Source organism: Gymnogyps californianus, chromosome 2 (assembly GCF_018139145.2).
Source record: "Gymnogyps californianus isolate 813 chromosome 2, ASM1813914v2, whole genome shotgun sequence".
NCBI classification, from domain to species: domain Eukaryota; kingdom Metazoa; phylum Chordata; class Aves; order Accipitriformes; family Cathartidae; genus Gymnogyps; species Gymnogyps californianus.
The window spans coordinates 160244161-160265788 of NC_059472.1; the positions used below are offsets into that span (position 1 = coordinate 160244161).

General features: G+C 37.8%; 1 protein-coding gene across 2 annotated transcripts; it reads right to left on the reverse strand.

Moving 5' to 3' along the window:
* Positions 1 to 2920: 2920 nt before the first annotated feature.
* ACTR3B (actin related protein 3B) lies at positions 2921 to 19796 on the reverse strand. Of its 2 annotated transcripts, XM_050891166.1 has the most exons (10): positions 19678 to 19796; positions 18571 to 18681; positions 18087 to 18182; positions 17824 to 17931; positions 16330 to 16473; positions 15537 to 15710; positions 12797 to 12889; positions 4778 to 4903; positions 4247 to 4330; positions 2921 to 3645 (listed from the first exon to the last, which is right to left on the reverse strand). In XM_050891166.1, the coding sequence occupies exons 2-10, from the start codon at positions 18640 to 18642 to the stop codon at positions 3550 to 3552; spliced, it is 993 nt and encodes a 330-aa protein (XP_050747123.1). In that variant the 5' UTR covers positions 18643 to 18681; positions 19678 to 19796; the 3' UTR covers positions 2921 to 3549. The 2 variants fall into 2 exon arrangements, with proteins under 2 accessions (XP_050747123.1, XP_050747122.1); XM_050891165.1 differs by lacking the exons at positions 4778 to 4903; positions 19678 to 19796.
* Positions 19797 to 21628: the final 1832 nt, after the last annotated feature.

Here is a 21628-nt window from a genome sequence, read left to right on the forward strand (position 1 = left end):
ACCAGCATATGAAAATGAGGTAACTGGCTATTCCTTTGCCATAGTTTTACCTGAGCTTTCATTCACTGTAACTATCTGACAGGCACCACACAGCACTTTTTAATATTATGCAATGCACTTCTCAATTAAGCAGGAGGCTGCATATCTCTGCTCAGTATCCCTGGTGCTTTTAAATAAGGTTTTCACTTGTTCCATCTCCAACACTTGTTTGGCACAACAGTACTTTTTCCAGATGAGAGAAAACCCAGTGATCATAAAGAATGAATTATTTACAGAAAGATCAGTACTCCAGTTCACGTCAAGACTTCACTAATTGCATTTAATTGAAAGTACCACACTGAACATATGCACAATGCTCTTCAGGTTCATAAAAGCCTTAAGTGCTTTTAAATACTACTGAAAAAAGGAAAAGGCTCAGAGGATCGGTAGCAGGAAACAATACCTTCCACTTTTAGAGCATTGACTCAAATCAAGTCAAAAGTTAGTCAAGACTAAAACACATAATTTGCTAATTGGTTGGTGGGGACAGGTAATCCCTTCTTCTAATGAGCATATGTACCATAAACCCTCAAAGTCAGAAGCCCCAATTATAACTATGCAGATCAGAGTGAACTTCTTGCTGCAGTTTAGCTTACCTACGCTCTGTCTCCATGCAGTCCCACCACTGAAGCAATGCTGTCGACCTAGAACTTTACAGTGCTTTTCAATAGATTTTCAAGGCATTTTACAAGCCAATAAAAAAAGAACAAACCAGAGGAACCAACTTCACAAGCCTCATTAAGCAACCAGCAGCAAAGCTCAAGACCAGTTTATGTCCAGCTTCATTGTTCAGTAAACTTGCAGTTTCACCAAACATGGTGAGCCAATCTAACAGATCATTGCATTCAAAACAGGAGTGGGGAGAGTTTTGTGCAAGGTTAGCATGTCAAATAATCTCGCATAAGCGTCCTGTGATCACCAGAGCCTGCTCCAGGGACAAAGCAGTACCACAATCCCTTCAGCAACAGCAAGCTGTTAGAAAAGCAAACTATTACCCTCACCAGGCTCCAGAAATCTGCCCCAATGCATTAGGTTTAGAGAGAGCACACTCCTTAAGAAATCAGGCTTTGCAGAAGTGCACTAGTAACTGCTGGTGTGTGTCTGGAGGCAGAATAGATACCTGCTGGCCCTTCTGGCTTTAAGTCCTGGGTTCAATTCCTTCCTCTGCGCAACATGATTTAAACCCAGTACATGTGCTCCTTCTCAGGTGAGTGCCCAAAACAGCAGGTTAGGGAATCAATTTTCAACTTGCTGTTCACAGATCCTTGTGGTTATTCATTAACTATTTGCAATGAATCCATAAAACGTAACTGAAATGGCAAGCTTACTTGCCAACAAGCTTAAATTAGTCCAACAGTAGTCAGCAAGACAGAAGAAAAGGGGCTAACAACTCACATTTGCATTTCTCCTCTGACACATCTCATCTTGAATTTTTTTTCTGCCCAATGACTGTTTTCAAACTCACATGGTCTGTAGTGTGGTAGGTAGGTCAGCCTTCCAAAAAGTTGAAGAACAGGGAAACTCAGCTTCAGGACATTCGAACACCCTGTATTAGTATTCTTACTATCAATGCTTTTTATGAAGAGCGAACATGAGTACATTTCCTCATTTGTTTTCAACATGAGTCTTGCTTACTTTTTGAAAGAAGTTTTTTTTCCCCAAAAAATGGGTGCCCATGCCTTACGTCAGAAGTGTTTATCAAAAATACCACCTCCTGCTTACTCTTAAGATATCTCAACGCCTGGCTAAAACTGGTCGCAGGCCACACGTAACTATGCCACATCCCCAGCATTCCCTATTTTGTAGCACCAAGTGAGCATGCCAGTGTTTCAGCCCGCACTTGCTCAGTGCACTAAACATGTAAATCTTCCTCTGAAGCCTGACTCCAGCCACGTTGTGCTCATGGTTCAGGATTCTGCTGTACAGGCCGAAAACCTAAGTAGCCAGCAGTGCAGTAACAAACTTGAAACATAGATTTAAACATAGACAAGCTGACGTAACACTGGAACAAGCTGAAAATGTACACATTATATTAGATTACTCGTTCCTTTCTTAGTGAGAGGATTGAGCAAAGTATGCTTCAATGTGTTTCTCCTGAGAGACAAGTCCAAAAGCATTCAGAACCAGGCCCGAGTTATGGAGTCCCATTTTGTTAATTTCTAATTTATGCTGAACAAGTAATTGCTTGGTCTCAATCCCTCTATGCCCATTAAAACCACATTGATGTGATCTTACAAAATTCTTATTGGGCTACACAAACTGTTACAAATCCTCTGCTGACAGAGGTCAGAAAAATATCAGCACAGACAAAGTAAGTAGGATTTCCTATTCTATTTAGATTTAAACCACAGAAGAACAAACACTGTGTCCATAACACAACAACACATACCCGTAATAGGGTAGTTAAGCCCCGGAACAGGTTGCCCAGATGTTCAGGAACCTCCATTCACAGAAACCTGAAACTTCACTGGCCCTCAGCAACCAGATCTGACTTTGAAGTGAGCCCTGCACCGAGCAAGAGCCTGGACCAGAAATCTCCAGAGGTCCCTTCCAACTTCAGTGTTACCATTTCACGTACATTGACATATAAATGGAAAGCTAACCTTGTGAGAGAAAGTGGAGGAGTATGTAAATCAGGACTACCACAAACGTTCATAAAGATGTTAACAGCTTTTATTTCACTGGTGCAAGGCCCGTGTGTCATCCACCACTCACCAACATCAAAACAAAACATCATCTTCTATAAAACAGTTTCAGAAAATTCAAAACAAAGTAACAGTGGCTATAATAAACTTCATACAATACTGTAAATCACTTAGTTTGTGTCATCCGAACAAGAATAAATCAGTTTCTAGCATACATGGCTTTTCCCCCCCCCCCCAAAAAAATACCAGCACAACTCCAATACATGCCTCACACCTGGAAATGCGTAACATCACTCCATGACATTGATAGCTGTTCGTGCTTAGAACTAGTCATCAATTCACCCTACCAATATCATAAAATACAAAATGATATGAAAAACCTACATTTACAAAGTACAGTCCCAATCCTGCATTCTAACCCTTTTGGGCAGGTACCTGCATCCATTCCAACTCCCCTGAAGGCAATGTGGTATTTAGTGCTCCATTGCTAAAGATTTGATTGCAGAATCAGGGCACAAGTGGGAAAGGTTTAAATCTTTCCACAAGCAGAAAAACACTGCCTTATTCTTCTAGATTCAGTTTCAGTAGTATTTGCACAACCTCCTAAACCGAGACTTACCTATTTTTAATTACCTCACATTTAGGAAGAAAGAAGGATAGGCTTTAAAGTAGTCAGCAGAGAAATGGCTTTTACTGAAATGACTTGGGGCTGTAAGTTGTGCTTCAGTGCACGGTGCTGATCCAAATGCTTCCAAGAGATAACGGCATCTTGCTTCAGTATTTACAGTATCTGCTGCCTTCCTCTGCTTTACATGAGTTTCTTCACCAGCAAGGTGTCAGAGATCTTGTTTCCATTAGACAAGCATTATGACATGACTCCAAAAACAGGATTATGACGACAAATACTAGGGCCATACTCTTCATAGTCTTTCTTGGTGTGACATACTTGGAAAAACTCTGGCTATGAAAATATAAAACAAATCCCCTCAAAAGCATAAGAATATATCAAGTAGAAAAAATGACAAATAAACTGATGCCTTAACATTTTTGTAGACTACAGCTTTATGATGTGGCATTACATTTTTAAAATAGCATAAAACTAGAAATATTAGGGTATGAATACAATTAATCAATAAAAGGTTGACTGGACAGAAGACTGCCTTTAAACACAGCAATAAAGAAATCCCACTTTGGAGACAGGAATTGCTCCCATTTTCCTGTATTTGCTTCTCTCTCGGGTTTAAAGACCATTGATTTGGATCCTATATTCCTGAAGTCCTAACTAATCTCTAGTGGTGACTTCAAGAATAAAGGGACTATATTGCAACTATCATATAAAAACTACTTCAGAATTATGTCAAATCATGATATCCTTACTCAAGTAAAGCTCACACTTGCCCTGTACAAATTTTACTGAGATAGAAGTTGGGTAAGGATTCTAGAATGTGACACAGTTTAGGCTGTCACAATGAAAAGGTTTAAAACTCAGTATTCAGATCAAATATAGCCAGAAGACAACACACAATTAAAAAAAATTAAGAATAATTTTGATAAAGACTTACTGTTGAAGCCAGCATGGAACCGCCGAACCAAACTGCGTAGCGCTGCATGTGATGTGTTATCACTTGAACTTCGACTGGTTTGGGCTAAGAAACAGTTCGTATTTAGTTGGTTTACATTTTCTGCCAAGATCCTTACAAACTGAAAATACTCAGACCCAGACATCTTCACCCCTCCATTCACATCACTATCTCACACGTACTAATCAGTCTGCCATGTTCCCTAGGAGACCAAGTCATAAAACTCTTCATGATTAGTACGCTGAAGAACACAACCGTTAAATCCCTCTTGCCTATTGCTAAGATCACATATCTCCTAGAAGGGAAACCAGAATTGCCCTTAGAGACTGCTCACAGTAACTTTAAGATTCCTGGAAAGACATGTCATACATTGCAAGGCTACCAATACATTTAACAACACATACATATATACTACTCATTTTACAACACTGCATTTTCACTAGTGAGGTGAAAATTTTGAACTTTATTTCTTTCACTACTCATGTAATTAATGCACTTGAAATGCTTACTTACTTTTATCCGACCACCACTGAGTTCCTCACTAAGTCGCAATCTCGCATCCACTACTCTTTTCAAATCCCTTTGCAGTCGTCGTCCAAAGTCCCTGAACATCGTGGATCCTCCTGAGAGGACCACGTTCTGTGCAGAAATTAAAGACACATTCTTTAAATCCATCTTCAAGCAAGTTTCCCAAAAGCCAACACTGCAGAGGTGACTATTTGAATCTTAACATCATTAGGAAGCTGACAAGCTACACAGAACACCTTAACCATTGCTCAATTTCCATAGGAGGTCCATGGTCCCCTACTTTCTTTTTTTCCCCTTTAAAGAAGAGTTTTATGTAGAATATGTTATTACAAAAGAGAAGGATTCCATTAAAATGTGAGCTAGTACCCTACACGTGCAGAGCAGCAGAAATAAGACACTACATCAAGAAGTTTCCCAGGCGTGCTCAGAGTAAGCAGTTTTAGCCCTGATACCAAATTGAGGCTCTAGCCTCATCATACTACTGTCTTTCCAAACGCTGTAAAGTTACCTAGAACTCAATTTTTTTTTTATTTTAAGAGTTAAGCTTCTAAACATAGCAACCAGCAAGTCCAATGATTCTTCAAAAAGGTACCACACCTCCAAAGAGGACTGCAGTACGAAGAAAGGTACAATGCCTTTTCACTTTTCTTACCTACACATGCTTGCCCAGTATTACTTAGTTTTCAGAGCAGAACCAAAAGCCTCTTAGCCTGGGCTTGTACTTGGATTCTAAACAGGCGTTTTAGAATGTCCCATCCTTAATTCTGATAATGTTGCAGGGTCATACACTAACACAGAAGTCATTTTAAAGGTAGGGGGATCCAAAACAGGAACTCTAGAACATAACATTGGTGGCAGCAAAAATGCATTTCATAATCAAAAAAATGAACTCTAGGTGACAAAACTGCATGCGTGCCCTTGCATACCGCTGCAACTGCAAACCAAAGTGCCAATTAGTGCTTACTAAAACCACTTATGTGCCTTAGACACATGTCCACAAGGAACTCAACTAAGATCAAGAGTTCATTATACACAGGTCAAAGGATTATCTCTCAGTAATAGTTTTTGACACTGCAGACCAAGACTGTACACATAATGAAAGAATCCCTGAACCACTGTTTTCAGCCAGGAAGCCTGCACACAGATCTGAAGAGTCAAAAGACATGCATAGTAAGCGTTCACACTTGCAGGGTGCAGAAGTAACTGCTTGGATTTTAAGCAACAGATAACAACAAAAATCTTGTTTGTAACTTGTAAAGTGAGAAGAAAGCTGTTTGTTTATTCATGAAAAAAAATCTCTGCACATTGTAAAAACCATTACAGTACGAAAAACTCATTTGTTCACAGCTTCAGATTATCTACAGTATAAAAGAGTGCATAATAAGGCAGATGTACTTAAAAGAAAAGCACACATCCCCACAACATTACTGAAACATTTCCCAAAAGAAAGAAGAGGACAGAGAAGAGGAAAGGAGCCACACATATAAGCAGGAGCCAGAAACCACAGTTGGTCCTAAAATCAAAGCAGGAGGGAGATTCCCCCTACTCCCCCCATACACAAGAACATCTCTTCCCCTGCCTCAAAGTGGTTACACACTCCACATGCGAAAACAAAATTGCTAATGGGGAAAAAAAAAGACAACAACCAACCTGAGTGATGAAATAGCAATTAAAAAGATGCCATCAGAAAATATTACCTGTAGATAATGAAGTTGGCAAAGACGGTGAAAGCAATAATTCTATTCAAAGCAAATTAAACTTCAAGTATACTCCACTAAGTGGACAATGCTACCACTAAAAATAGATTTCAGAATACACCTGAGAATAATTGTTTTAATACATCCAAGACCAACTCATGCAATTACACAGTTAGCAGTAACATTGGGAGGATCTTTTATCATTCCAGGGTTAGAAGCCAAGAGGTTACACCTTCCTCAGATTATGATTATTCAAGTACTTCTACATGCTGGAAGAAGTTTAACAATAATACTGGTCAAGGAGAACAGAAGCACTAGGGTATACTTGTTGAAAAGGTGAGTCATCTCATTACCACATATCTGGACAAGCCAGGCCAAGCAGAATTTTGGATATAACTAGGTGACATCAGCTGCCATTATAAGATGGTTAATTATACAGTCGGCACTGGGCCAAATCTGCACTAACTCTTTAGCGGAGGACTGTTAATGTATGGGCTTCAGTAAGTTATCACAACTCAGCAGGTCAGTCTTCTGCAAGGTCAGAAGTCAGGTAGTCCTCACTCACAATGAAAGCAGAATCCATACACATTCCCCACCCCTCAAACAACATACCCACCACTTAAAAAGGACCGAATGAAGGTGGGAAAAGACTGTCAGATCAAAAAAACCACCAAAACAAAACCAAATCAAACAACAACCAAGAAACCACCCCCGCCCGGCAAATACCTTCTCTAGAATAACCGAGTATAACACAACACAGTAATTCCAGTAACTACTTAATGAAAAACATAACAATGAAGCATGCTAAATACATCTGTGGAGAAAGCTTACTAGCTATGTTTGGGTTTTCAGCCTGCCTGGGAATTCCCTGGCCTCCCAGAAAAAGACATCAAGGAAGTTCGGATTTAAGTATTTGTTTCCAGCTGATTCCTTTAAACAAGACTTCTTCTGATCTCACTCTGCTCAAACACACTTCGGCTGGTTTAACAGCTCTAAGCAGACCACAGGTTTCACAGCTAACACTGATTATCATACCATCAGACAGAAAAAAGCTCCAGCTGATTTTTACTTTTACAGCTAACTGGTTGAAAATTTAAGTTGTTTCAAAAGAATGTATTTCCTTAGAAGAGAGGGATGAAGACCTTCCACACACCTGAAAAAGCTAACCACAAGTAAATAATGAAAGTAGGCCATCTCTGGAAGGAAACTGGGGGGGTGAACATCAAAGAAATTTCTCACTTCTCATCCATACTCTTTGCTTCTCTTATGAACTCTAGGATATTGGGTCTCTCTCCACACCACTTCTGGTATTACGCCTGTACAGTGTAATGCTGCAGAGATATGAAGCTACCTAACAAAACAACCCAGTTACTGTAACAGAAATCTCTATCTAAATAAAGTTTACATAAAAATTCCAAAAAGTTAAATTAACTTCTGCAGAACTCAACACTACCAAACACAAGGTGCTGAACTGGTTTGTGCATCTTTACACTACACCTTGTAACATGGCATAAAGCGCACTCTCAGCTGGACACTTCAGACTTTGCAGCACCAAAGCATCCACTGCTCTTCTGGTAAATACGAACGTCAACAACACATCCCAGTTTCCCTTCCTTCCAAATGATAGCCTAAATTAAAGTTGTTTAACATGACACAACCACACCACCAGAGACATGTAATGAGAGCAATATATGACTGTTTATAAAAATTATGGGTAAAAACTGGAAGGTTCACAAGCTGAAGCCAAGCACTTCATGAGCAAGTGAATCAATTAAGCTACATGCTTCTGTTAATTTAGTTAAAACAGGGCAATATTTACCAACATTGTATGGAAAGTATAAGGTGAAATATTATACATATCAAACAACAAATATATTACAAAGAAGTCAATGTATCATGAGAAACACTATTTTTTTAAATAAGTTTGACTTTTCATGATGAAGAAACAATTTCTGTTTAAAATCATGATTTTCAATGTTCATTTAACAGTTCGAGTAACAGCAAAAGATTTCAGCATGACTTATGGTCATGCTGTTCCGCAGAAATATGCCTGCACTCAGACACAAAAGTAACCACAAAATACTGGAGATGTATTGAGCTACTGTTAAACCAGCTAGCATGGGTAATGTTATAAATTTAATTACAGCTGTGATAGTAATAAACAGGGCTTCGTCTCAGTACTCCTGTGCTACACTAACAGTGTTAATCACTTGGGGCTTCCATTTGAGGTAACAGGAGTATCTTTTCTTTCTCATGTCTTATCATCGGTGCCAATATGATGCAGATCTAATGGCCTGGCAGTCTCTCCAGCCTTACCCTCACCCACAGAGCCTCCCTGCTCTGCACTTAGTAATTAATAGCAAACGTCACTTTGCTGAAGCACAGATAAGCAAAAGTCAGTTGAACCCTATCCGCTCTTCCGCTTGAGGCTACCTACAATTTCGGAGAGGAAAGGCAAGAACAGGGTTGATACAGCAAATAAGCTGGGCACCATCACAGACTGTAGTTCTCTCTGCAGCTCGCAGATGTCCAGCCGGACGCCGCAGAGCAGTCTGACAGCGCCATCTACACACCACGCAGCACATGTGAAGCTGTTTTCACACAAAGTATTTACCAGCAATTCCAAGTCAGAAGGGATGTTAGGGGAATGTTTACCACCGCTTTAGCCTCCCACACCCCAGATCTCTTCAGGCTTTGAGGATGGTTTGTTATGAGCTGGGCAGTTAACAGTTTAACCTTCCAAGAGAACGCTGATACAAGTAGTGTAGTCCAAATCTTAATTGTATCAGCAAGCTCAAGTTCACTATTGTCCACAATAGCTGCACACCCAGCTAAAAAGTAATCTTCTCTAAGGAAAAGAGCCAATATCATTAAAACCCTGTCTCCACGCACCTGCGTTTCCACTGAAAACCTGGATGATTTATCTACAATAAAACACCACACTTGCCAATACACTACAGTCCCCACCTCATGCAATGTTTTCAGCCTGAGAAGCTAGCTTAGAAGTTTGAAGTCAAGGATGTTACAACTTGATCCGTCATGATTTGAATCATGAATGTTTAAACATGCCTGGCTAGGATCTTTCAGAGATATTTCTGACAGAATTTACCTGGTTTCAGATGTCACTTATCTCAAACTCTTTCATCCATATATTTGTGCCAAAAACACAGCAGAGAAAAGTTGAAAGAAATCCATTGTTGGGACAGCCAATGACCCTACACTTATATCCTTTCTACTGGGAGAAGGCACGGACCTCAGAACTGTCAATACTGTTCTCATCTCCTGTAACCATCTAAACTCTGGAAGTATCTGGGGAGAGACTCTGGATGGGGACAAAGGAAGATGAAGTATAGTGTGGAGCAAGAGTGACAGTTTCTGAACCTGTTACCAACAAAAAATACCTTTTATTAGAATATCAAGCAGTTTTTAGAACTTCTGAAAGCCCTTTGTCCACCTTTAAAGTTATTATAACTATATTCACTAGGCAACTGTTAAATTCAGCTACTCTTTTTTGACGCTAAGTGCCAAAACTCATGCCCTAACTGACAAATGTTAGGACAAGTTTCAGAGCATTTCCAGGTTGAAAAGAGATTTTTAAATAGCAACTAGTATTGAAAACATCCAACACTACCATCTGTTGTGGCTATACCACAGAGCAGATGTTCCCACTGATGCAAGCTGGGTGTGCTTTAGTTACACTGCGTTTAGTAGTATGCTCATAGTAACCTGAAAGCTGGGGGAAGGACCGCCTTTTTCTGCAGACCATAGTCCCCACCACGCTACTGCTCTCTCCCTCTCATTTCTCTGCATTTCTGTGATATCAGTTATACTATATATTTACATAAATATGAGGATAAGTATAAGGAAAGGTTGTGGAACAATATTTTAAGAAAAAAGGAAGCTAAAGAATTCTACAAAAAAACAGAACTAGACAAACTATACACCTTTCTTCCCAAAGAATGCCAAGGGTGATGCAATGCCTCATTGAGCCCCACAGAAGCATGATAGCATTTCTAGCTGCATACAGGATGGGTCATTTTTCAATGGAATTCACCACACAGGAATGATCAACATAGCAAGGATGACAGACTATTTCAGCCATGTAGTAAGATCCAAAATTACTCCTCTAACATTTCACCTGAGCACTTACTTTAAATTTCTCTCCACTTTCTGAAGATTGGGGTTTGTTTAAAAAAAAAAAATCCACCTTATTTCTTCAAATTTCAACGCAACTCCCCTGGTTCCAAATCCAGCAGCCTACCTATCTTCTTCCATTTTAGCAGAAAGCACCTCATCTCAAGCAATCCAACACTCTCAACTCTGTGTTAGAGACACAGAGACACACGGAATAAGAATATAAATCAATTTTTCCAAGCAACCACATTAAGATGGTGTAATTATGGGAATTAAAAGAGTGCATTGCTGGCAACCATTATACAATTAAAAAGGCTTCATCACATGTGAAAGAATATTTGTGCTCCGTACTGAATAGCTACGGGCTATGCAATCTGGCTGAAAAAGTCAGTCTTATGAAGGTCCTGCTGGACCTACCTATCAATGTAAGGCAAGATAACTGGCCTCCTAAGAGACATGTTGATCAGATTGGGAAACAGGGATACTGGCAATAAAACTAAAAAAGAGAAATACCATAGGACATCAAAAGATCAGTTGTGAAACAATGCTTCAAAGGCTACATACCACATATAATCTGCAAGAAGGGTACTTGGCAGGTATTTTCTGCATGAACGCTGAGGAAGAATCCAAATAGATTTGATGGAAACCCAGCTCCAAAGCACAGGGCCTTGGCTGGCCACCATGCAGCACTGTAGGCAAGTGAAATGGATAAACCACAGAAACTAAGAGAAAGTATGAGGGGATTTCTACGCCTATACACTGTTTTAAACAACGGGAACAGAGACACTTGTCCCTTTGCAGTGACCTTGCTTAAAGAAGATAGCAACTATTAGCATTAATAACTACTGACATCTATAATTACATTCAATAGGTAATTGTGTAACATTGTTTTAATTAAGCAAGTATAATGAAAAACAGAAAACAGAAAAACATAGTCTCATAGTCTCAATCAGTGGCAAGCCAAGGCAAAGTTATTTGCCAGCTGATTATGGTGAGCAAAGACCACCAATTTTTTTAACCTCAATTTTTAAATACCACTTTTGGGAAGTCTGTACTATTCCCTACCCTGCCAAGCAATGAAGCTATTGCTCTATGGCAACTTTGGTCTTTCAGGAAAAAAGCAGAGACCCTAAGCACAACCAGACACTAAGAGTTTCCTAAAGCCTTCTGCAACATACCTAAGCTTGAAGCCATTGAGGACATCTACTGCAAAATTCACTCCACATATGAGCTTGTTAAGTAGTTTAACTTCCCATTTTAACCTGCTCCACAGATTTGCTCTGAAGCACTATGTCTCATTCTAGATTACAGAGTACGTTTACTATACAAGTAAAACAGACTGCAAAATTTTAATAGTTACGAATTACCCTGAGATATGACTTACTTGGAACTTAACGCTCATTCTAATAGGTGAGGAAAACTACCACCTTTTACACAAGCAAGCAAACCTCTCCATGCTATTACTTTATGCTGTTATTTTCAGAAGGGCAATGCTGCTGCACAAGCAGAAAACAACCAAGAAGCATAGGATGTGCTGCCAATACAGAGAAACCTTGCCATAGGCTATGCCTGTCAGTACCTTCCTTTTCATTTCTTAAGGAATCAGTGACTGAAAGTACTGTCTGGACTACACCCTGGGCAAGTTTAAGCAGGCCTAATTATTGTCTCCTAGAAAATTTTAAGTCTTCATCTACTTTAATACTGGGTTCAATACCTGGCTAAAACTGCAGACGGGGCAGATACAAGTCAAAACTATGAAAAAAATGTATGTATTTGACACTACTGCTTAATAAAGCAGGCAGTGGAGGGGAGTGAGAAGGGTGAGACCATGACATAACCCTTAAAATGGGCAAAAGCCAAAGACCTTCATGAACAAGAATTCACACTACAAATGTCGGATACAAATAACATCCCTCTGCCTCAGTTCCTCAGGGACAATACTTACCTATGTATCAAGCCACTGTTACAGATAACCCTTCTTTCAAAAATAAAAAGCAGCAAATATCAAGTACTGTTCATTCAGAAGTGGCACTTTGTTTAACTTGAACATTATTTCTATTCAAAGTTCACATTTCTCATAGTGGGGGAAGTGGTAGCTATGTGTATGCTTCATGATGATGATGTTGATAATTTAGTCTTCAAATAAGTTAATCTTACAACAGAAAGACCGTACCTTATATAATGGACGCCGGACATCAATGGGACAGTTCTGTATAACTTCATCAACTACATCCGAAATGGATTCCATAAAATCAGGATTAGCAAACTAAAATGAAATAGAACAGGCATTAGATTTTTTTGTCCCAAGAATGAAAAAACAAAAAGGCAGAAGTGAGACTGTAGAGAGATTTTGTAATAGCACTGTTGAAGGAGGCAGGTGGGAATCAAAGTCAGTATTACTCTTGCTCACCACTTACTCCACATTATAACAAACCCGCTTCTGTACAAGGGAAATGATAATTCCTTTTTCTGCTGAGAAATTCAGATTCTGTTCCTTGGTCATAAATTCACCATTTAAAAGTTTATGCACTATGGACCTACTATTGCATTTGACATGAGTTTGAGTTCTCCTGCAATATTAAACATACTGTTACCATGTAATGTAGTCCTGTCTTTCCTTTTAAGTGAAATCAAAAATATCAGTGTGCAAATCGGAATGTTCTCCTGTAAAAAATTTTCAACCCTACTAAAATACTTATGTTAAACTCCCACCAAAAAGTCAGATTTTCTTCCAAGCACATAAAATCTCTAATATTCAAAAAGGCATAAGTACTCTAAGGTCTTGAATGGAAGTCCCTATCAATGCAAACATCAATACAGTGCTAATGTAAATTATATTTACATTTATAAATATTAGAGACTCAGAGTTGCTAATGCTAAAAAACATTCATTGGACTAGTGGCAATTTTCCACTTAAAACTTAACATGAGCTTTAAAAAAAAAAAAAGAACAGTTCATAGCCTAGGTTTTGCCCTTTCAGAGATTAAACTTGAGAAATTAAATGAATTATCGATACATAATAATGTATTATTATAAATATATTATTATATAACTTTAAAACTTTCCCAAAGGTGTAGAAACTATTTGGGATTTACATCCTAAACAAGATGAAGTATCCTCACTGGATGAATAACAAAAGCCAAAACACAACAAGTATACATTGAACTGAAAGAGAAATTAGCAAAAGGAAGTTGGCTTGGAGATTAGGAGCCATAAGAATGATGCAAAAAATCCCCAAGAATTCAAGCTAATTTCCATAGTAAGAATTAATCATGCAAGAAGCTAAAACACGAAGCCACATAAATTAAAAGAGAAGAAAGAAGCGGTGTTGCTTCACACAGAGTTCTCATCTGAATGAGCTACAGCCTGAAAACTTCGGCCGGGCTCTCAATGAAGACATTGATAAAACAGCAGGGCAAAAGGAATAAGTAGAAATGAGAGTTATGGCATCCAAAGCAGAGTATAACATGCTCCCAGAATGGGGACAAGAGAACTGACACGTGAAATTGCAGTCTGCTAGCAAATATCATATGGGTGGAGAATAGCAAGTAAAATACCTAATGTAAAAAGTGGAGAAATAACCTGGGTAACTACAAACCCCAAAGCCTAATTTCAAGGGTATTAAAGACTTCAGAACAAATTTTGTAAACTGAAAACAGGAAAAGATTACAAGACAGCTTTACCAAAGGCAGCTTTTACCTAGCTAACTTGATACCCTTTGAAGTGAGGAGTTAATGAAGTCCAGCGAGAAATTTTCTTTGGATGCAGTACGTATCATCTAGTGTGTTTTTCTTGTCTAGAAAGTCAGTTCAGTTTTTTTTTTTCAAAACAGAGCCAAGAAACTATCAAGAAATGAAGAAAATGGAAATTAGTCCTTTATCCTGTTCCTAACAGTCTTTGAAGGGACTATGGAAAGAGGAGCTATTAAAATGATGTCTGACACGGGATTCAATGCCTCTCTGCAAGATCACATGGATAAACAGCAGGGAGGACAAACTATTTAGCCCAGAGGTTTAACGTTGGCACAAGATCAGATGGCTACAAACTGACCACAAAGAGATTAAGGTTGGAATTTAGACAAAAGGTGAGAGAATGAGGTTTTTTAATATTCTTCCGATAGGAGGAGGGTAGACAAAGGGAAACTTCACCAGTGTTAATGTGGATCTTGATTAAATTTTTAACAGTATTACAGGTTATGAGTGCCTGCAATAAATGCACTGGAGTGTGTAGGAATGGAGAGGACCTTCTCTACTGTGCTGTAACATTTCAAAACTTGACTCTTTCCTCTCCCACAATATCACAATATCCTGAAGCTCACTCAAACTGAACTACCAAAAACCAGACAGACTATGTATTGTAATGTCTCCCAGAATTGCACATGTTACTTATGACCACACCAACAGAGATTTCAATGGACTTCCCTCAAGGACAAATTTAGTATCCATGCTTTATAAATTGACTCGGTATCAAAAGTCAGTGTCCAAGATTTAGAGTATTATCAATGCAATGCTACCATGCAGAGTAGCGCCCAAAGGGATTGGCAACATAAACAAATACACAGTATAAAGGCATACTGGTTTAAACCAATGCTGAAAGAAAGAAGGAAAATACCATATAAAATCTGTGAGTTCAAACAATTTCTTCTCAATTTTAGATTGCCTTTAAAGAAACAAAATAAGATGTTTTAAATGTTACACGGGATGTTAGAAAAATAATTATCTGCTGTGCTCACGTTTTTCTGTGCTGAAGTTATCCAAGACTGTACGTGGCTTGCAGCCAGGAGACTTACTGACCGCTTACTTCCACGGGATGGCGCACTGGCACCAAAAATGATAGTACCTCCCTACCCCCCCCCCCCCTTCACTCGCACAGTAAAGTTTCTATAACTTAATATTGCTAGTCCCTATTCTTACCTCAGGATGAAAGAAAATTTCAGGTCCAAGGAACCTTTCATAACCGACATCTATAACAAACTTGGTTTTGTTGATTGCATTGATGCCAGTATACTGTTTGATCCATTTTCGAGGATCTCCGTCGTACTTGGCAAATTCTTTCACTATGTCAGGGCAAATGTAACAGTATTTCTCCTGTTAAGAAATACTATGCATTAAAAATTGCCGAAATAATTATTCTATCATTGAATTAAAGTATAACACAGTCAAAAAACAAAAATATGTGAGCATTCTTACAGACGGGGCTGTTCAACAGATGTTCTCACCCAAATGACTACTGAAGACTCAAACCCTACAAGACAATGCACATGGCCTATTTGTTTCAATAAGATTGCACACTGACTCGTCTAGATTAGTCTCTCTCGAAATGCAAACATCACAACCATTAGGTCTGTGACGATAAAGAAGTTCAACTGCAAGCTTTCATTGCAAGATCAGACCCACACAATCACCCTACTAACATTACATGCATTTATTTTTTATTAAATTAAAAAGCAAGTTTTAAACAAATCTAAAGCTTAAAATGCTGATTTAATCTGCAGAACATATTCACTCCAAACAGTCTAGCATGAAGATTTTCTTCCTCTTTCTCCTTCCCCCGCACTTGATTGGATAAACCACCAGAAGCTTGCATAATTAAAAATGCAAATGTAGGCAGTGTATTGTAAGAGAGCCACTGGCAACTTGTTAAAGCCAAAAAATTAGCTCAAAGAGTTTTATTTATGTATTTATTAAGAGATAAAGAAGGGTGTACCTTTATGGCTTTTGCTGTCTCCAGAGATTGTTCAGGAGGAATTCCCACCTCCCTTTCCCGTAGGAGCTGTTGAATAAAGTAAGTAATATCTCTACCTGCAATTGGAATATGTTTGATGCAACTTCCAATTACATAGCCTTCTGCCTATGTAGGAGGAGAGGGGGGAAAAAAAAACACAAAACATATTTAGGGAAAAACCTACTGTGTATCAATAATTAACAGTAAAACTAACATTCATTTCTATAATACTTTGTTTTGATTTTTAATTAAAAGTAAAATCTTGAAACTGTACAATTACTATAAAAATGTGCAACTCACTGCAAAGTGGATATTATTTTTATTTAAAAGACCTTGATTACCACATATAAACAGATATTGATTATCTAATAGATACACAAATGATAGACAAAAAATCTTGCACACATTAGAAGCCAGTGTGATCAGATGGTTCCTTTTAGGCATGATCTGAAAAGCAAACGTAATATAAATACATCACTCGTGTCCTGTTTGAGAGCGAAAAATTAATAGGAAAAAGTATACAGCTCATTAAAATTCGCAGGCAAGAAAAAAAAGTCAAATTAAGTAGTATCTAATGATAAGTACAATAAAAACAAAAATCTATTTGCTGAATTTTTTTCAGGATGCATTTACTGAAAACACTGGTATTGCTGAGCCAACATTATTTCTTCCCTTGCCTTTTTTTTTTTTTTTTTTTTTTTTTACACTTTTCAGAGTTTCATATGGTAAATGCTGTTTTTTCATATTGAGAAAATACTGAGAAGACCAGGTTAACACCAAAATGCAAGATGAAATTAAAAGGAATCAAATTTTCATTTCTAAAATAACTGATCATTCAAGCATACTATATGCTTTAGAAATACACGAAATTACATCAACAGAACAGATGTCAGTATGCACAGATAATTCTGTATTTTTAACATCCTAACATAATTAAGCTGTATGAGATCGACCATGTATATGAACATGCATTTATACAAGCTTGTAGTTGTTTCCACACAAGCAGAGTTCACTAACTTCTAAAATACAATAAAATCACATAAAAAGCACACGTTACCAGCTGTATTAAACAATCAAAACGCAGGACATCAAAAAAGTTAGCACATTTCTTGTCAGATGTTGGTGGCGTGCAGGAGATCCAAAACCATGACAAGCATTAATACTAAACAGAACTGAGGCATCACAGTAATGGAAGACAAGGTTTTACATAGAAATAGCCTTTAAAAGATGGCCTGACAATACCTTACTGTGACCCTCCTATAGTCTGCAAGCTAAATTAATTGCATAAATAAGTTCACATAATAAAATACATACTTGTCAAAACAATCATAAGGGAGGAAAAAATCCCAAACAACCAAGCAACATTAAAAATTTAAAAATAAAGTTTCATTTGACACTTCTTATTTAAATCTATAGTAAACAAACCCTGTACTTGTCCAAACCACTGATAATTTCAAATCGCATCCTACTACATACCACAGGAATTACATGGGTCACTCCATCACCACTATCAATGACAATTCCAGTCAAAGTACGTTCTCCAACCTGCCGTGACGTCCAAGAGGCAGCTAAGGCCAACACTGCCTACATGAGAAAGAGTTTATATTTAGAAGCAGGCAGTGTGTGCTCATTTACAATCTCCGAAAATACTGTTTCAGACATTTTAGATGTGTGCACACAGAAGACTATACATACTGCAGCTATACTGTACTTTAGAAGTATATATTCACTTTGTTCACCTGAACAGCAATGTAAAGTCCTGGTATGTTAAATGATTCGAACATGATTTCTGCAAGATACTCTCTGTTTTCTGGTGTGTTCAGTGGAGGCTCTGTCTGCAAAAAAAAAAAAAAGTTTTGAAAAAACCACCTCAATAGAGTCCTAACGGTTCATGCATTGATTAGCTTGGTATGGTAATCAAACTTTTAAAATTCTCAGTGCGCTCAAAATAGAAAATTTCAAACAGAATTTAGTTTAAACAAAGTGACCGAAGCTTTTCAAAAAGAAAATCCAACCTGCAGTAGCCTGCATCACAAAATGAACAGAATTTAGTTATAATGCAGCTTTACAGATTACTTTCTCCTCCCACCCCCCACAACTCCCCTGGTTGCTGAAGAAAGAAAAGACACAGAGAAAAATCCTCCAACAGAGCTACTTGTGCTTGGAACATTTTTTAGTTTTCCCCTTACAAAAATATTTTCTTACCTAGTCTCATTAACTCACCATTAAAAAATAGTGATCCTCAGGTTCAGCTCGTAGGTATTTAAAAATGACCTGCTCCATGAATCTCTCCATGAGGTCCCAGTCTTCAACAATACCATGTCGTATAGGCCACTGAAGCAAGAAAACTTGTCAACACTCTAGACCATACAAGGATAAACAAACCCAGAAATAGGAACAGCCTAAGTCTCCCCAAACTCGTACATCTTCTGCAAGAATGAAAACACCTCATCTCATGGTTATGTTATCAAATCCTCCATTCTGATTTTAATTTAGAGGCACTATTTGAAGTTATCTCCTGCTCCAAGGTACTTCCAATTGCGATTCTATCTTGCAGGACTAGAAGCCAGGATCCAGACTCTATTCCTAATACTGCTATTGCTCTATTGCGGCACCGTGTTTTAACCTCTTTTTGTATAAATTTTATCATTTATAAAGTTGAGAATCATACTTGGCTTCAATATGCCTTCCAATCTATAAAAAGAAATGAAGACCATACAGGCTATATATTTTTCAATGAAAATTCTGGCAGGGATGATGTTTACATTTTGTTCAATGTTAAGAACACAGCTGACATTTAAGTAATAGAGCAGGATGTATAAAATATGATTTTTTCCATATAATTCATAAGCCGGTAACATTTTGTAAGTACAAGAAGTCCTTTACTAGGGTACGGAAAATATGATTCACAGAGAAGCTGCATTGAAGACAGCCCTCCACAAAACAATTGTGACACTCCCTGAAGCAAAAGTATCCAACACATTCCCCAGTTCATATGCCATGTTAAGAGGATACACTTTTAGCAAGAATTTAAATATTCAGTGTTTATGACTATTATAATAGCTAATAATTTTGAAAACTGAATAGCTGCACTGTATCAATGCATATTTACACAAGGGTTCAAGCACCAATCACACAGGACAGCACTAGTAAAACAGACATTTAAAAAAAGGTAAAGCCATAAACCAAATCATGCAGTTTTAAAAAAGCAACAAAAATACTTCACAAAAAGCAAATGTGTGTTTTAAATGGCTATCAAAAAGTCCTAGAACATTATATAATAAAAATGTGCAACTTTGGAAAGACTTCTTAAAAATACTCAATGCTTACCTTTGTAGCATAGGTAGGTTTATCTATGGCTCAATCTCCTATGAAAAAGTCCAGATCATCAACACCTTTCATTACCCTCCTCTGAGCCTGGTCACCTACTTTGGCTGATTCTCGGATTGCAATACCTTAAAATAAAACCCAAACAAATCAAAACAAATTAAAACAGCTAAATACCAAGTAATGAATATTTATTTACCTAAGGATTCTTTTCCAGAAATAAAAATTGGGCTATAGAAAGCATATTTTCCAGAAAGTAGAAATTGTGTAAGCAATCTATTGACAAGCCAATATAGCAGAGTTCATTCTCGCTGCATCATGCAGGACTCTGGTCACCTATCCCTCATTAACATAAATAATAACTCAGAAAATCTTAAAAATGTATTCTGGTACAGACTACAGCAGTCCACTAAACCTGCGCAAGTACAGCATCCCACTGGAGATACTCTTTAAGCCACTAAGCAACGTGATTTTCTGAGTTTCAACTCTAGAATTAAGAGATAGAGCATAGGAGGAGAAGAAAATAAACCATGTACTTCAGAAACGAGTATTGGAGTCATTATCCCGGTTGGTGAGAAGGAGGAAGGGGGGAGGGGAGAAATCAAGTTGCAGTGCTACAGAGAAATCTTTGGAGACACTTGTGCTTCTCATTAGCAGGCTGCAACTATCACTAAAATTACTAGATGATGGCTGCTATAGGCAAGAAGATGAGACAGCAAAAAACCCAATCTGGGGCAAGCTATAAATAAAAACTGAATAAAGTACTTGTAAAACATAACCTTATTTATATACAGTTTTCTTTTAATAGGTCATAATCAGGATCTAAATAACATACAGTAGAAAATGCAGAGTAGAACAGGCATCATCCACAAACGCGCCAAATACTATCAGCACCAAAAATTACTGACAGGCAAACAATTCTTTTGGAAACACATCTATGCCCCAACAAGTTTATAGTTTTATAAAACAGGATTTATAACAAATTCACAGGAAACTCCTGCTATCCCACTTCTTTAACATAAGACATTTAAATCTTTACCAGTTGTTTAGGTTTGAATTTTTTACAATACTTCAAATAGTAAGACTATAACCAGTACTGCAGCTACATCTGGCAAAGAGCATGTCCCCCTCCACCTCTTTGACCCCCAATTACCTTTATTATTTCTTATCTTTATACCTTCTACTGTAAGTAGCTACAAGGCAGTCTAGATACATTAATAAGTAGTTAATTGACGAAGTTCACAAAAAGTAAAAGGCAGTGTTTAACACAACTGGAGATAACCGTGAGATAATAGATGTCATTATAGACGTAAATACGTAGTCAGTGCTACTGTTTATAAATGTGTATAGCATTTCAAAGAAACTATTAAGACAACAATTAAAATCAAGAACACCAGAAAGGTATAACATTTTAAACAAGTTTAACATACAAAAAAGTTAAGAGTAAATCTGTTCAACAAAAGCATGTTAAATGGGCAAAACCATTTTAATTGGTAAACACACCCCCAAAAAGAACATTTTCTAATAGGAACAACTTTTTTTAATATTAAACTGTCTACAGTCCCAGACAATGTAAATAAGGCAGACACCACCTGCACTTTAGTACTTAATTTGATTGGAAGCCTTGCCCAGATTATCCGGGCAGTAACCATGGTGTCAGGTAGACAGGAGGTAAATTGCATTCTGTCTACTCAAGAGTCCTGGCAGAAAAATAATGGAGATAAAAAGGAAATTGGACTGGAGTTCTCTTCATCTTTGTCATAGCAACCAAGAGCTGATTTAATGAGCAACAGCCCTAGCTAACTGCAAACAAGGAGTTCTGTTTAGCTACACTCTAGCCAAAGATGCTAACGCAATGCATATCGCCCCAGATGGACAAGAGACTATGAAGGCCGAGTTGGGAGTTGGAAAGCACATCATTTACTCATGAAACTGCTCAGTGACAGCACTTGTA

What these genes read in the sequence shown, in the direction of transcription:
- ACTR3B (XM_050891166.1), bottom strand. Translation starts at nt 18,642, where the DNA reads ATGGAGAGATTCATGGAGCAGGTCATTTTTAAATACCTACGAGCTGAA. An exon ending in AGGATCACTATTTTTTAATG is followed by an intron (nt 18,183 to 18,570) that starts GTGAGTTAATGA and finishes TTTTTTTTGCAG; the next exon opens with ACAGAGCCTCCACTGAACAC. An exon ending in AAATTTTCTTTCATCCTGAG is followed by an intron (nt 12,890 to 15,536) that starts GTAAGAATAGGG and finishes ATTTCATTTTAG; the next exon opens with TTTGCTAATCCTGATTTTAT.